This window comes from Caretta caretta, chromosome 9 (genome assembly GCF_965140235.1).
Source record: "Caretta caretta isolate rCarCar2 chromosome 9, rCarCar1.hap1, whole genome shotgun sequence".
Taxonomy (NCBI): domain Eukaryota; kingdom Metazoa; phylum Chordata; order Testudines; family Cheloniidae; genus Caretta; species Caretta caretta.
The window spans coordinates 61,409,865-61,423,300 of record NC_134214.1 but is presented as its reverse complement, the minus strand read 5'-3'; the positions used below and the strand labels follow the sequence as shown (position 1 = coordinate 61,423,300).

General features: G+C 56.9%; 2 protein-coding genes across 8 annotated transcripts in view; one reads left to right on the top strand and one right to left on the bottom strand.

Annotated features, from left to right (window-relative positions):
- ELF4 (E74 like ETS transcription factor 4) overlaps window positions 1-7,894 on the top strand; it is a 38,812-nt gene extending 30,918 nt beyond the window's left edge. For all 6 annotated transcript variants that reach the window (XM_075132362.1, XM_048865067.2, XM_075132366.1 and 3 more), the window contains 7 exons: window positions 1,267-1,438; window positions 1,881-1,973; window positions 2,408-2,551; window positions 3,491-3,574; window positions 5,062-5,254; window positions 5,646-5,954; window positions 6,993-7,894. In XM_075132362.1, coding sequence (XP_074988463.1) covers window positions 1,267-1,438; window positions 1,881-1,973; window positions 2,408-2,551; window positions 3,491-3,574; window positions 5,062-5,254; window positions 5,646-5,954; window positions 6,993-7,719 — 1,722 coding nt within the window. In that variant the 3' untranslated portion in view covers window positions 7,720-7,894. The remainder of the gene's footprint in view (window positions 1-1,266; window positions 1,439-1,880; window positions 1,974-2,407; window positions 2,552-3,490; window positions 3,575-5,061; window positions 5,255-5,645; window positions 5,955-6,992) is intronic.
- A 2,531-nt stretch (window positions 7,895-10,425) lies between these two features.
- The window catches only part of BCORL1 (BCL6 corepressor like 1), a 46,843-nt gene continuing 43,832 nt past the window's right edge, over window positions 10,426-13,436 (bottom strand). For both annotated transcript variants that reach the window (XM_048864207.2, XM_048864206.2), the window contains one exon: window positions 10,426-12,096. In XM_048864207.2, coding sequence (XP_048720164.2) covers window positions 11,817-12,096 — 280 coding nt within the window. In that variant the 3' untranslated portion in view covers window positions 10,426-11,816. The remainder of the gene's footprint in view (window positions 12,097-13,436) is intronic.

Below are 13,436 nucleotides of genomic sequence, written 5' to 3'. Positions count from 1 at the left end.
GTTTTCAAAGATAATGGCCAATGGCTCTGCAATCACATCCGCCAACTCCTTTAGCACTCTTGGATGCAGCACATCCGGCCCCATGGACTTGTGCTCATCCAGCTTTTCTAAATAGTCCTGAACCACTTCTTTCCCCACAGAAGGTTAGTCACCTCCTCCCCATGCTGTGCTGCCCAGTGCAGTAGTGTGGGAGCTGACCTTGTTCGTGAAGACAAGAGGCAAAAAAAGCATTGAGTACATTAGCTTTTTCCACATCCTCTGTCACTAGATTTGCCCCCCTCATTCAGTAAGGGGCCCACACTTTCCTTGACTTTCTTCTTGTTGCTAACATACCTGAAGAAACCCTTCTTGTTACTCTTAACGTCTCTTGCTAGCTGCAACTCCAGGTGTGATTTGGCCTTCCTGATTTCACTCCTGCATGCCCGAGCAATATATTTATACTCTTCCCTGGTCATTTGTCCAATCTTCCACTTCTTATAAGCTTCTTTTTTGTGTTTAAGATCAGCAAGGATTTCACTGTTAAGCCAAGCTGGTTGCCTGCCATATTTACTATTCTTTCTACACATCGGGATGGTTTGTCCCTGTAACCTCAATAAGGTTCTTTAAAATACAGCCAGCTCTCCTGGACTCCTTTCCCCCTCATGTTATTCTCCCAGGGGATCCTGCCCATCAGTTCCCTGAGGTTGTCAAAGTCTGCTTTTCTGAAGTCCAGGGTCCGTATTCTGCTGCTCTCCTTTCTTCCCTGTGTCAGGATCCTGAAATTTTATCTAAAACAATTTGGTTTGGTTGAAGTGCTTGGGAAATCTCAGCTCAGGCTACAAAGGCTGGTGCATGACCTTTCCATGCTGAGGGAGGGGTAGCCCGGGTAATAAATTTACACTGGTCAAGCTTCTGACCAGGGCAAGACGGTACAGCTCTGGGGTGCAAGCATGGGAAGCTGGGGGAAATTGGCCAGTGCCTTTCTCTGTGTGATTCGTGAGTGGCTCAGGGAGCATTCATGCAATCCAGCTGGGTGTGGGGCTCCCCCTGCTGTTGTGCTGAGTGATAACAGCGTCTGGAGGGGTTTGCTGCTTGTCACTAGCAAAGCATTTGGAGAGACAGCCCAGGCCAGAGAGTTTAGGGGGCACAGCAGTCCCACAGTTCCAGGTTGCACCTGAGACATCCCATCACAATGGCTGGGCCTGAGATCTCTGGGGGTGTGTGCTAAGCATGCTGGGGGATAGTCTCAAGCTGCACTGTGTATGATGTATGTCTGTTCCCCTGCAGCTTGATGACCCACTGGCCTTTCCTGCCCCACTGGAGGAGCAGCTTCCCTGCACAGACCTGCTGTGTGTGTATTCGGGGCTGGAACTGGATGAGGTGCCCAGTGGCATCATGGCAGATGGGCTGCTGGACAAGCCCGAGCCGCAGGTTGTTGGGGACAGTGTCACAGTGCCAGGTGGGTCATACGGGGGCAAGGGGGAAGAGGGCATTTCATCCTTTGCAGATCCCCTAAGACTCCAAAAGCCAGGCCTTTGCTGAGACCCAGCAGAGCTGAGCTCAGGGCTCTCCCCTGGTGTGCAGAGCCAGTCTAGCTCCAGCCCTGCATATGATGATGCAGCTAGCAAGCCGCATGTTTATGCACCACCATCTCCACTGGCAGGGGCAGTGCCATGGCTCCAGCCTTGATGGGGTCAAGGAAACCTTGTGCAGCACTGCCTGCCAGAGTCTGCATTGAGCCTGCACCGAGAGGGGGAACGGCCCCATCATCCCTACCGAAACAATAGGTGCTGCTGGGGGCTGGGCTCTTTGAAAAGCCTGGCAGAAGGTGAGTGCCCCAGGTTGGTTCCGTTCCCCCTGAAGTTGGGGGGGCTGGACTGACACAGGCTGTTTCTCTGCAGGTGACGCTGAGCAGCCGTTACCCCCCATTGCAGCTGGCGAGGGCCTGCTCTGGGTGGAGTCACCCAACAACATCTTGGATGAGAAGCGCCTGCGTGAGTCGCCTTTCCTGGGCAGTGGCCCTCCCCTCTTAGGTTGTGGGAGGGACAGGGCTGGGGGCCTTCCCCTCTCACAGGGCAGGCAAGAGCCCTTCCCATCTCATGGGGAGGAGGAACTGGCCCCACCCCCTCACAGGCAGTACAAGGGCCCATGCCCTCTCACAGAGTGGTGGCTGGGGGCCTTCCCCCACTCACGGGGGAGCATCAGAGCAAGGTGGCTCTCCCCTCCTGTGGGCGGGGTAGGAGGGTTGGAGGTGCTCACACCTAGATAGGGTCTATTTGCAGGTTAGAGGCCTTCTTTCAGGGTGGCTGCATCTTGGTGGGCGGGGGAGTCGCTGGCATGGCCCAGTCTAAGTGAGGGTCCTAGGGGCGTGATGCTGATCTGGTGCCCCATGTTTAGCCAGGCTTCCCTCCCATTGTATCCCTTGTAGTTGGTGGCACGGGGGCTTCCCTGGACAGAGGGGCCTGCCCCCTGGGTCTGGGGGAAGCCAGCGGCCTGCTCAGGTCTGAGGATGAGGAGAATCCCCTGCCTGGGTCCACCAGGAAGCAAACAGGGAAGCAGCCCAGGAGGAAAGGTAACCTGGGTCCCCTAAATCCTGTGCATGCTATGCCCTCCTCTCCCAGCAGGGCTCCTGGGGCCTGTGACATGTCCTGTTCTGTTGGCGGGGAGCGCCTGGCGCAGAGCCAGCCTCCTCGTTGGCACGCACCTGCCGCATCCCCGTGAGTCCCAGCTACCAGCCCTAACCCTGCCCCAGGGCCCTGCCCAACCTGCCCGGGACATCCCACCTCCATCGCCATTCCCTGCACTGCAGCTCCCCACACACTGGCCAAACCAGCTGTCCTCCTGCCTCTCCGCCACTATGGACCAGAGACATCATTATCTTGTATCCTCCCCGCCCCTGCCCCATGACCAGTGCTGGCCCCGCCCCCAGCTCCTAGCCCACCTCCCCTGCCCAGTACCGTGCACCAGGGTGTGGAGACAACATCACCCCCACTAGCTGCTCTGGTCTGAGCCTGTCTCCATCACCATTGTGTGACTCTTGAGACCCAACCCTACAGTGTTGGCCGGTCACCCCCCACTCACCCAGCACTGATACACTGGAGGTGAGTGTGGTGCTGTGCAGGACTGTGATGAGAAGACAGCAACCCCGCAGTAGTGATCGCATGCTGTCCTGATCTTGAACAGCGGCAGTCTTACCCCAGCGGACGATGGCTACATTTCAGTGGGGAGGGCAGTGATTCTGGGCTGTGTACACAGCACAGTCCCAGTGTGTCCATGGAGAGACAGACAGACACTGTGTCCACAGCCTGACCTGTCAGAGGGAAGCTGCTCTCTGAAGTGAATCCAGGGGAGGTGCAGTGCCCAGGCCCCACTCAGAGGATGCTGCAGGAGTAGGAGGTCCAGCACCTGCTGTGAGAATAGCTGGCGGCCTAGGGGAGGCCCATGGAGAGGCAGGTTGGGTGGTAGGAGGGTTGAGGCTGTGCTCTTCCTTTCTCCTGTCTTCCTCTTGCAGGTCGCAAGCCGAAGTCCCCCCGCTGCCTTTCCCCCATCACCACCCCAGGCTTTCCAATCTGCAGGAAGAGCAAGGACGGCAAAGGTAGTGAGCAGCATGGCGGCCCGTGGAGGGGGGGCAGGCTGGGAGATGTCAGGTTGGACAGGGCCACAGCAAACGGCTCCTGTAGCTTGGCAGGGAGCAGACGAGTTTGGCTCAGCGCCTGATGGGGCAAATCATCAGCCAGAGGCTGCTGAGCGAATGGGAGACACTTCGTGCCTGGCTGAGCCCCCTGGCCAGTCTGACTCAGGGCAGGGAGCCCTGCCCATACGCCCATCCCACCACTAGCCCGGCAGCTGCAGCAGAGTGCCCTCCCTCATCACCTAGGGATTCCTGTGGGGCAGCTCTCTGGCCTGTGGAGTGCAGGGGACAGACTAGCTGATCACAATGGGCCCTTCTCACCTTGGGCTCTGAATGTAGCCCAGGCAGCTCCCCCAGCCCCGGCAGAGTCCCCTTTCCCCTGACAGCAGGACAAAGGGATAGCTTTGGGGGGCAGACATAGCTCAGTGGTTTGAGCATTGGCCTGCTAAACCCAGGGTTGTGAGTTCAATCCTTGAGGGGGCCATTTAGGGATCTGGGGCAAAAATTGGGGATTGGCCCTGCTTTGAGCAGGGGGTTGGACTAGATGACCTCCTGAGGTCCCTTCCAACCCTGATATTCTATGATTCTATGACAAACTGCACGCAGCAGGATGGCAGCCTGGGAAAGCTCTAGCCTCCAGCCCATGCGGGGAGGCCTAGTGGGACAGGAGCAATCCAGTGTTGCTGTGGATAATGGTGATTCGCTCTTTGCCAGGGGCTGCTGGGTGAACTTGCTGGCTCCTGCTAATGTCCCTAGATCAGTCCAGGCTCCCTGGGCCAGGAGGCAGCATCCGTACTGCACAGAGTTGCAGGGTTCAGAGTGGAGAAAATGCGTGGTTGTACTTCCCCAGGCTCTGCCCTCTGCCCAGGCCGGGACGAGATGCCACCCGCAGGCGATGACGTTCTGTGCAGCTGTATCCAGGCCTCTCCTCCTCCTCTTTGGTGCTTGGACACCAACAGTGCTGATACTGAGAGGATTTCCCAGCAGTTCCCCTGCACTCGCCTACAGCTCTGAGCTGCTTAGCTGGTCTTGACAGATGCATCCCTCCTGTCTGTGCCTTACATGCAGTGACGGTTTCCTTGCAGCCAGGAGGGTTAGAGTCCATTGTGAAGGAAAGCTGAGACTCTGGAACACGTCAGCTGGGAGTGGCCCGCACCCGCAGTGCACTGATTAACAACTCTCCACTCTGCCTGGGCTGTGGACCTAGGGCTTACATTCGCTACTGCTGCAGAGGGAGGGCACTCGGGCTAGCGATGGGGTGGCGCATGGGGCAATGGGCTGGCTCACGGGGGCTCAGTAGGGCCCTGACTCCTTGCCCTTAGAACAACAAGGGCTGCACTGGGCTCCTCAGCACAGGGGGCAGTTCAGAGGAGAGGAGGGTCTGGGATGCCCCTTCCCAGGGCTGTGCACTGCCTGCCCCTCACGCCCACCATTCCCTGCCCCCCCCCCAGGTAACGCCCTCTACCTGTGGGAGTTCCTGCTGGCACTGCTCCAGGACAGGAACACCTGCCCCAAGTACATCAAATGGACCCAGCGAGACAGGGGCATCTTCAAACTGGTGGACTCCAAGGCAGTGTCCAGGCTGTGGGGAAAGCAAAAGAACAAACCCAGCATGAACTATGAAACCATGGGCCGGGCACTGCGGTAGGGTCCTCCAGCTGGGGGGGTGGGGGTTGCAGGGATGGTGGCAGGAGCGGAGCGGTGTGGGGGGCTACAGTGGGGGGTGGAGAGCTGTGTCGGAGGGTGCAGCACTGATGGGGTAAGGGGGGTTCTGCAGGGGCCAGGGCGTGGAGCTGAGGTGGGGCTGCAGGGGAGCGGTGGGGGGGGTTACAGTGCTGGGGGAAGCCCCATGAGAGGGTGCAGAGCTGATTGGATAAGGGGGGGCTGTGCAGGGGCCAGGGTGTGGAGCCAGAGTGGGGATGCAGGAGAGCAATGGGGAGTGGGTTTTGGCTCTGGAGGAGGCGGGGGGGGGGGAGGTTGTGGCACTGGGGGATGGGGAGATCCCAGTCCCATGCTGCATTGGTGACATCCCCAGGTACTATTACCAGCGTGGCATTCTGGCCAAGGTGGAAGGGCAGCGGCTGGTATATCAGTTCAAGGAGATGCCCAAGGACCTGGTGGTGATTGAGGATGAGGGGGAAACAGTGGGCACTGTGAACCCCAGAGCCAGCCGCTCGGCCCCCAGGCCCTCTTCCAGGACTGCCCCCCTCCAGAGTGCCCTGTTCCCCACTCGCAGCAAGAGGGAGACTGCACCAGTGACCCAGCCTCGGGAGCCTACAGCTGCACCGTGTCCTGCCCCCAAGGTGCAGCGGGGGGCCAGCATGCCACCCGCCCATGCCGTGGGGTAAGTGCCTGGAGGAAGGGCCGGTTCTGCAACATGCAGGGCTGAGGAATGCCAGCCATGCCCCAGCCCCTCTCCCCCAGCACAGGCTTGGGGGGGCTGCATGGACTCTGGCCACACAATGTCTCGCCCACCATTGCATTGACACTGCCTTGAGTGGAGTGGACCAGCCTCCAGGCCAGGGCTGGGCCTGGCCCGGGGGGAGGAGGTGTTTGCCCCAGGGCAGCCCCTCACAGTGGCAGCTTGTCTTCAGCAGGGCAAAGGTGCCATGGCCACTGCAGGCAGGACCCTCCAGCTCTCCTGAGAGCAGCATTGGGCAAGGGGAGTTGGGATCCAGCCAGGGCCACAGGCTCTGCCCAGCCTCTGTGCCAAACCTGGGCACAGGACCATGGCTGCCATCATGCACCCAGGCAGCGGTACCCTCCATGGCCAAGCTACCAGCTCTCTGGAGAAGTTGGCTGGACCCAGAACAAGGGGTGCAGGGCAGGCAGGTTGTGGAAAGAGGGCCGGTGATGAGTCCAGATGATGGGGCTGGAGGAGGCCAATGGTGGTGAGGGGCTCAGCGGCTCGGGAACAGGGTGACAGGGAGCCCAGCTGGTGGGACATTGCAGGGGCAGGGGAGCCAAAGGGGGGATCTGGCGAGGCATGGTAGGAGAGCTGTGCTGCAGGGCAGGAAGGGGAGGTGGTAGGAGGCCCGATGGGGCGGCACAGTGAGAGGCAGTTGCGGGGGACCCGAGGCTGAGTGAGCCACGGCAGGGCAGGGCAGGGCAGCGGGGTTATGGTGCATGGGTGACAATCAATGCCAACATTTCAGTGTCAGCAGAGGCAGGCAGCACAGAGCCTTGGGCACTCAGGCTCCAGCTGGGGGGTCACAAGCACTGGGGCTCATGCCCCAGCTGTCAGCGGAGGGGTGATATGGGGTGCGGTGGGGGCCTGGATGGGGAGGGAGGTGGATTTCCCATCCCCCACCTACAGTGGTTGGTGGGGCCCAGTCTGCACATTCACTCCAGCATGTGACCGTTTTCCTTTCTCCTTCCCCAGCTCCCCGCTCCTGCCCGGTCGCTTGGGGCTGGGGTCCCTGACTCTCCAGCCCATCCCACTCATCACAATGCTGGCCCTGGGAAATGCTGCCAGTTCTCCTTTTGCAAGCAGCACCCCTGCTCTGGACAGGATCCCGCTCCAGCCTGGGTTCCCCATGAATGGGTTCCCCCAGCCACTGCCAGGCCCGGGCAGCAATATCCCAGCAGCAGGCCCCCTCCTGCCTGCTGCCCCCCAGCACTCCTTGTCTGGTCTGCTCCAGCCAATAGCTCTGACTGGCCAGCCAGGCACTGTTGTTGCCACCATCATTGGGACAATGGAGGCCAACGGCAGCTGCCTGGCTATGCTGGATCACCCACTCCCAAGCCTGCTTTCCAGTGATCCTACCACGTTCGCCGGTGTGCCGAAGACACAGGCATCCCAGCAGGAGAGCCTGCCCGACCATGCAAAGGTCCAGGAGCTCCAGCCACTAGCTCTAAGCAGCTCCCAGGATGGCAAAGCAACAGCAGCCCTGCCAGCAGGAGGCACTGACAGCTGCACCCAACTCAGCCACCCAAAGGTGGGCTTGACACCTGTGGTGGAACTGGAATTAGCCATCAGCTCGGAGGTGGCGTTCCCTGGTGAGCGGATGGCTCAGCTCCTGACAACGCCCAGCTCTGCCCCAGGCCCTGCAGCTCTGCTGTCTCTAGGCAGTGGTGACATCAAGGAGGAATGCTGGGATATGGTGTGAAGTGCGCAGATGCACCCTCGGCTCCAAAGGATGCTGGGAAAGCCTAGTTCCCTGGACTGACAGGATCCAACTCAGAGCTGGGGACTGCTGGGGCCAGGAACGCTGGGAGAGGGGAGCCTCACAGGCTGCATGCCATTTGCTTCTTGCCCTCACCCATTAAAGAGACATTTTACACCAGACTCTGGTGGTGGGCTGTGGCAGGGCAGTGGCAGCACCTGGCTGTGCCACTCCTCATCTTATCCATGAGTTGCCATCTGCAGAGACGCTAGGCCCCAATATGCAGTGTTCTGGCTTGAGCCAAGGGGCTGAGCTAGCGGCTGGGCCTGGTCCCGAGTACAGCTGCTGGAATGAGAGCTGCTCCCCATTATCCAGGAGGGAGGGAATTCAGCTGGGCCCCTGCACTAGGGCTGCTGCAGGGAGCCAGAGGTGCTGCTTGCACTGCTCTAATTGCAGGGCTCCTGGGACCTCTTCTGGCCCTAACTTGTGTCCTGGGTGCCATGGCCTGTGGGCCTTGCCAGGGCGGGAGGCTGGCAAAAAGGTGCCCTAGGCCACCTCTTATGCCCCAACACCCCCTAGCATACTGAGCTGGGGGGGGCCTCGCCTGCAATGGGGTGTCCCTGCAATGCTGGCTTTATGGGCCCTTTATGACAGTGGTCACAGAGCAGTGCTGAATAGCAGCAGCCCTTCAGGAGCTTGGTGGTGTCCACCAGGCCCAATGACCAGGGAACTGGAATAGAGCAGCCCCATGTGTAACCTGGGCCATGGAGCGAGAGCAGCAAGCTGGGGCCTGGCCTCTGTGCCAGTCAGGGGCCCATGCCTGGGCACCTACTGCCTCTGCCCCAGAAGGCATTGCAAGGGGCCCAGAGAGCCAGGGCAGAGCAGGTTCAGGCTCCCACTCACACTAGCTTCATGGTGTTTCACATTCACATGCCCTATTCCCCTGCCCTGAGACACCCCCCCCCCCCACTCCCAGACTGCTAGTGCCCTCCCCCAGCCCTGAGCATCCCCACCACACTCCCAACCAAGGGGCATTTAACCCTTCCATTACCCATAGCATGTGGGCTGCAGGTCCACCGATCATGTGGCAGGGGTAGGCCTGCCTGCCTAGCATTGTTCAGAGCCCTGGTGCCATGCAATATGGCAAACCGGCTTTGGAAGAGCATCATCCACCCCCCTCCCCCCACACTGTACATGCACTGGCCCCCCCCACAAACCACGGAGTGACACTTGCCCCCTCCATGGGAGTGGCTGTGCTGGTGTATTCTGCTCCCAGCGGCTCGGTCCATTGCACTAGGGCCTGGCATCCAGCCTGCACTCTGTCCACATGGCACCAGTGGTGCCCTCACGAACAGGCAGCCATAGAAGCTGGGCTTAGCTGAACTACGAGCACTTGTGCTTTCTCTGAGTGGTACTTGCCATGGGGTGCTAAGGCCCCACCTGCCAGCTTCTTCATGGCCTCTTGAGGGGAGGGCATGGGCAGTATGCACATATCCCTTCCCTCTTCTGTGGGGAAGGACTCCCCCCCCCCACTCTTCCAGGGAACATACATCCCCCCGGCTGCCCCTGCTGCACTGGAAGTCTCAGGCTTGCTTTCCAAGCTTGCTGGGGGTGGGGCTGTAGCACGGCCCTATGGACCTTTCCTTCAAGGTGCAGCTAGGAGACTACATGCAATGCCCCAGCACCAGGCTCTCTACTTACAGCATCTCAAGGAGCTGCTAGGAGTGGTACAGCAGCATGGCCTTATCTCCCTGGCACCTGGCCTGACATGCCCTGACTCCCACACAACATCATCATCTACACCTGGGAAAAGGGTATGTTTGTGACACTCCCTGAGCAGCCTGCTCCACCCACTGAGCCCTCCCACATGAATACACAGGCTGAGGCAGGAGAAAAGGCCCATCACACCAGTTTCATTCCATTGCCCCTGCTCTCCACCACAGCCTGGGCTCAGTTCTTTCCCCTGCCACCACTGTTCATTAGGCCCTGGAGAGCAGACATGCCTGGGCCAAGGTCCTGGGGCTGGAGGTCTATACCTGGGCCTTCAAACCCTTGGTGGAAGTTCTTTCTTATGCTACTCACTACTGCTGCCCTGGCCTGTGAGCAGGTGCCCAGCAGCTTCTGTACACGTGTGCTGAGGTGGTTACAAAAATTGAGAGGCCAGGCCTAGGCTCCAAGGCCGGTACTACTCTCCTTGGGAATAACAGCTCCTCCATGGAACTGGGCTGAAGCACAGCTGAAGATTTAAAACGCTGAGTGAGCGAGAACCCAGCCTTGCCTTTTTGTGTCATCTTACTGTACACATAGGTGCCCCTCTGCTTGCAGGAAAAGGAGCAGGCTGCACTAAAGCAGTTCAGGCTACAGGGCCAGAGTGGTAGAGAGAGCACCCTGCTTTCAGTTGCCTCAGCTGATCCCCAGCCTGGCAGATACAAGGCTCTAGGAGAGCACACTGGAGGAGGATGCTACCCTCAGGCAAGCAAGGGTGCAGGACTGGGTTCTCACTCAGCAGTAACAAGAGGCTGTAGCAGTGGATCTCACAGTGCAGACAGCAGAGAACTCCCAGAGCCCAAGGGGCAGGGTCATTTCTCTCTCTCCACCCCACCAGCACAGGCGTTCTCATCCCAAGAACAGTGCTTTCCCCCCCGCCACTCCCCCCCACGGGTAACGGAACACTACACACACAGCGAGAGAAGAGTCAGGAGGCAGAGGGCCTGATGCAGGTTTTTCTGTACATAAGTGTTTTTTGACACCACAGCCGGTTGTTTATAATAAAACAGAAATCAGAAAGAGCAGCCAGAATACACACCCAAAGGCAATAACCCTCAGCTTAAAAAAGGAGCTGTCTGGTCCCAGGGAGGGGGAGGCAGACAAGTGGTGGTCGGGGGAGGCTACAACTGCCCCGGCTGGGACGAAACACAACACAAAGAAAAAACCACCCAACACTCCCACTGCAGGGCAGGACAGGGGAGAGCTAGGAAACAGATTGTCCAGTCCTCAGCATCCTTGTTAGCACCTGTACAATAAAACTGTACCATCTACACAGCGGTGCAGCCCTGCTCTCTGCTCCTGCCAGGGGCAGGCACTTGCCCCCTCAGGCCAGCGCTCTGCAGTAGAACTGCTCCTCTGAACAGAAGAAAGGGGCACAGGCAGCGGAGGAGAAAGGGGCCTGTCTGCATGGAGATGCTGCGTCAAGGAGGATGGCCCTCCAGCAGCAGCAGGAGCCCATGAGGATGGGAGGCAGCTGGAGTCTCTGCCTGCGGCTTTGGAGCGGCTCTCGGACTGCAGCTGCCTCTCCAAAGTGGCCCAGAAGAATCCAGAAACAAGCGATGTAAGTGAAATGCATGAGAGCCAGGCGAGCACCTGGGGGAGACTGAACCCTGGGCTGGAGAACAGCTCTCAGCTGGCCTTGCTTTTGGAAAGGAAACAGCCCCAAGAGAAGCTGGTGAGGGAGGGGGCTGCCCACAGGCCCTAAAATTTAACCTGGGGACTGTTGTGAGAGCTGGTCCCTTGCTGCTAGGCCGCAGCAGTTCGGTCACTGGACAGCTAGCTACTCATGGGAGAGCAGTGTCCTCTGGGCGCATCCTGGGAGAGGGGCCAGAGGAAGCCCTCTTCACCACAGCCTGGGATTCAAATAATCACAGTGATACAGACTCAGCAGAAACAAAAGAAACATTACAAATTAAATACTAATTAAATAAATACTATGGAAGACATTGCGGGGAGGGCAGCTTTTGAGAGAGAGGCGCAGTTCTATGGGGCGGGGCAGGGCAGAAGCACCCACTGTCCCTCACTTCAGAGCCCATGGTCCTACAGCCAGGAGGCCCAGCTAAGGTAGCCCAGTGGGGCAGGTCCAAGCTTTCCGGCTGAGCTAGAAGGGGACCTGCAGAGAGCTGCATCTGCTGCTGCTCATTAGAAAGGGACCCTGGGAAGTCCTTGGAGACAAGTGGAGTCTCTCCCCAGTCGGAGTTCAGGGGCTGCAAGGAGAGAGCAAAACAGCCAAAGACTCCAGGCCCCGCTGCTGGCATTGAAAAGGCTGCTTCCCATCAGTCCATATTATTGCCTCATGACGCAGTCCGATGCGGGGAGAGCTCCAGCCCCCGTCAGCTGCTCCAGGCCTGGAACTCCACTGCTGAGCCCAGGAGCTGCAGTAGCTCTGGCTCGTAACGCACCAGCTCCACAGTCTCTGCAGGGCCCTGGGGGCGTGGCTCGGGGCTCTCTGGCACCTCCTCCTGGGCCAGCAACTGGCTCGAGGACACCTGACGCTGGAACTCCGCCTTGGGCAGGGTAGCAATTTCAAAGTGCGGGAAGCGAGCCTGGAATATGCGGGAGGAAAGCTTCAGCCTCTTGAGAACGTCAGAGAAGAGAAACCAATTGCAGGGCCTGTGAGAGCAGTGAGAGAGGCACAGATTAGTGAGGAGGGACCGATTCTACATCCTCCCCCACCAGCACAACAGGAAACAGCCCAGCCACACAGATCCAGCACAAGGTGGGCTATTAGTTGGTGTCTGCTAATCACATGAAAATTGGCTCCTCTGCACCTATCTAGGACAGAAAGGGAAAAAAGCCGCATAACAAGGGACTTTAATGTGAACAACATATACTGGAGGTCTCATGCTGTCAGGACTAAAATGTCCTTGTAATTTCTAATGTTATAGACAACAATTTCCTACCTCAAAAAGCACTGCAGCTAACACTGGGGAATGCTATGACAGACCTAGACAGAGAGGACCTGATCACTGAACTAAAATGAATGGTAATTTAGGTACAAGTGATCAGGACTTGATCACATTTATAACATGCACGTAGAATAAAGTCCAAATCAGTGCTATATGTAGCTGGTGCTTCAAAAAGGGCCAAGCTCACAAAGCTGAAAACAATTATGAGCCAAATCTGCTGAGAGGAAGAATTTATTCAGAAAAATGTGATTGATCATTAGGAATTGTTTAAGAAAGCTTTATTAGACTCCTAAAAAAAATAATCAACCATCAAGGAAGAAGGCAGTATTGGTTTAAAAAACAACTTAGAAGTGAAAGCAGCTATAAATTTTTTTAAAAAATATCTATAATAAATAGAAGACAGGGGAAGCTGATAGTAACAAATACAAATCAGAAGCTAGGAATTGCAGAAAATTGATAAGGGAAGCAAAGACACAAGGAGAAATCTACAGCCAGTAGAGTTAAGGAAAATGAGAAGGAGTTTTAAAAGTATAACAGGAACAAAAAGAATTCTAACAATGGTATGGGTCCATTAACTAGATGGAAATGGAATTATCAATAATAATGAAGAAAATGCAGAAGCGTTCAATAAATATGTCTGTTCTGTATTTGGCAAAAAACAGATGACAAACATATCATATGATTACACTCTTTCCATTCTGTTTAACATTCTCGCTGGAGGATGTTAAACAGCATCTACTTAAGTTAGACATTTGTAACTCAGTAGGTCTGGATAACTTGCATTCAAGAGTTTTAAAAGAGCTGACTGAATTTTCAATAAGTCTTGGAACACCAAGGAAGTTCCAGAAGACTGGAAGAAAGCTAACATTGTGCCAATATTTTAAAAGGGTAAATGGGATGATTCGGCTAATTACAGGCCTGTCAGTCTGACACTAATCCCCATATGATGGAGTGGCTGATATGGGACTTGATTAATAAAGAATTAAAGGAGGATAATATAATTAATGCATTCAACATGGGTTTGTGGAAAATAGATCCTGTCAA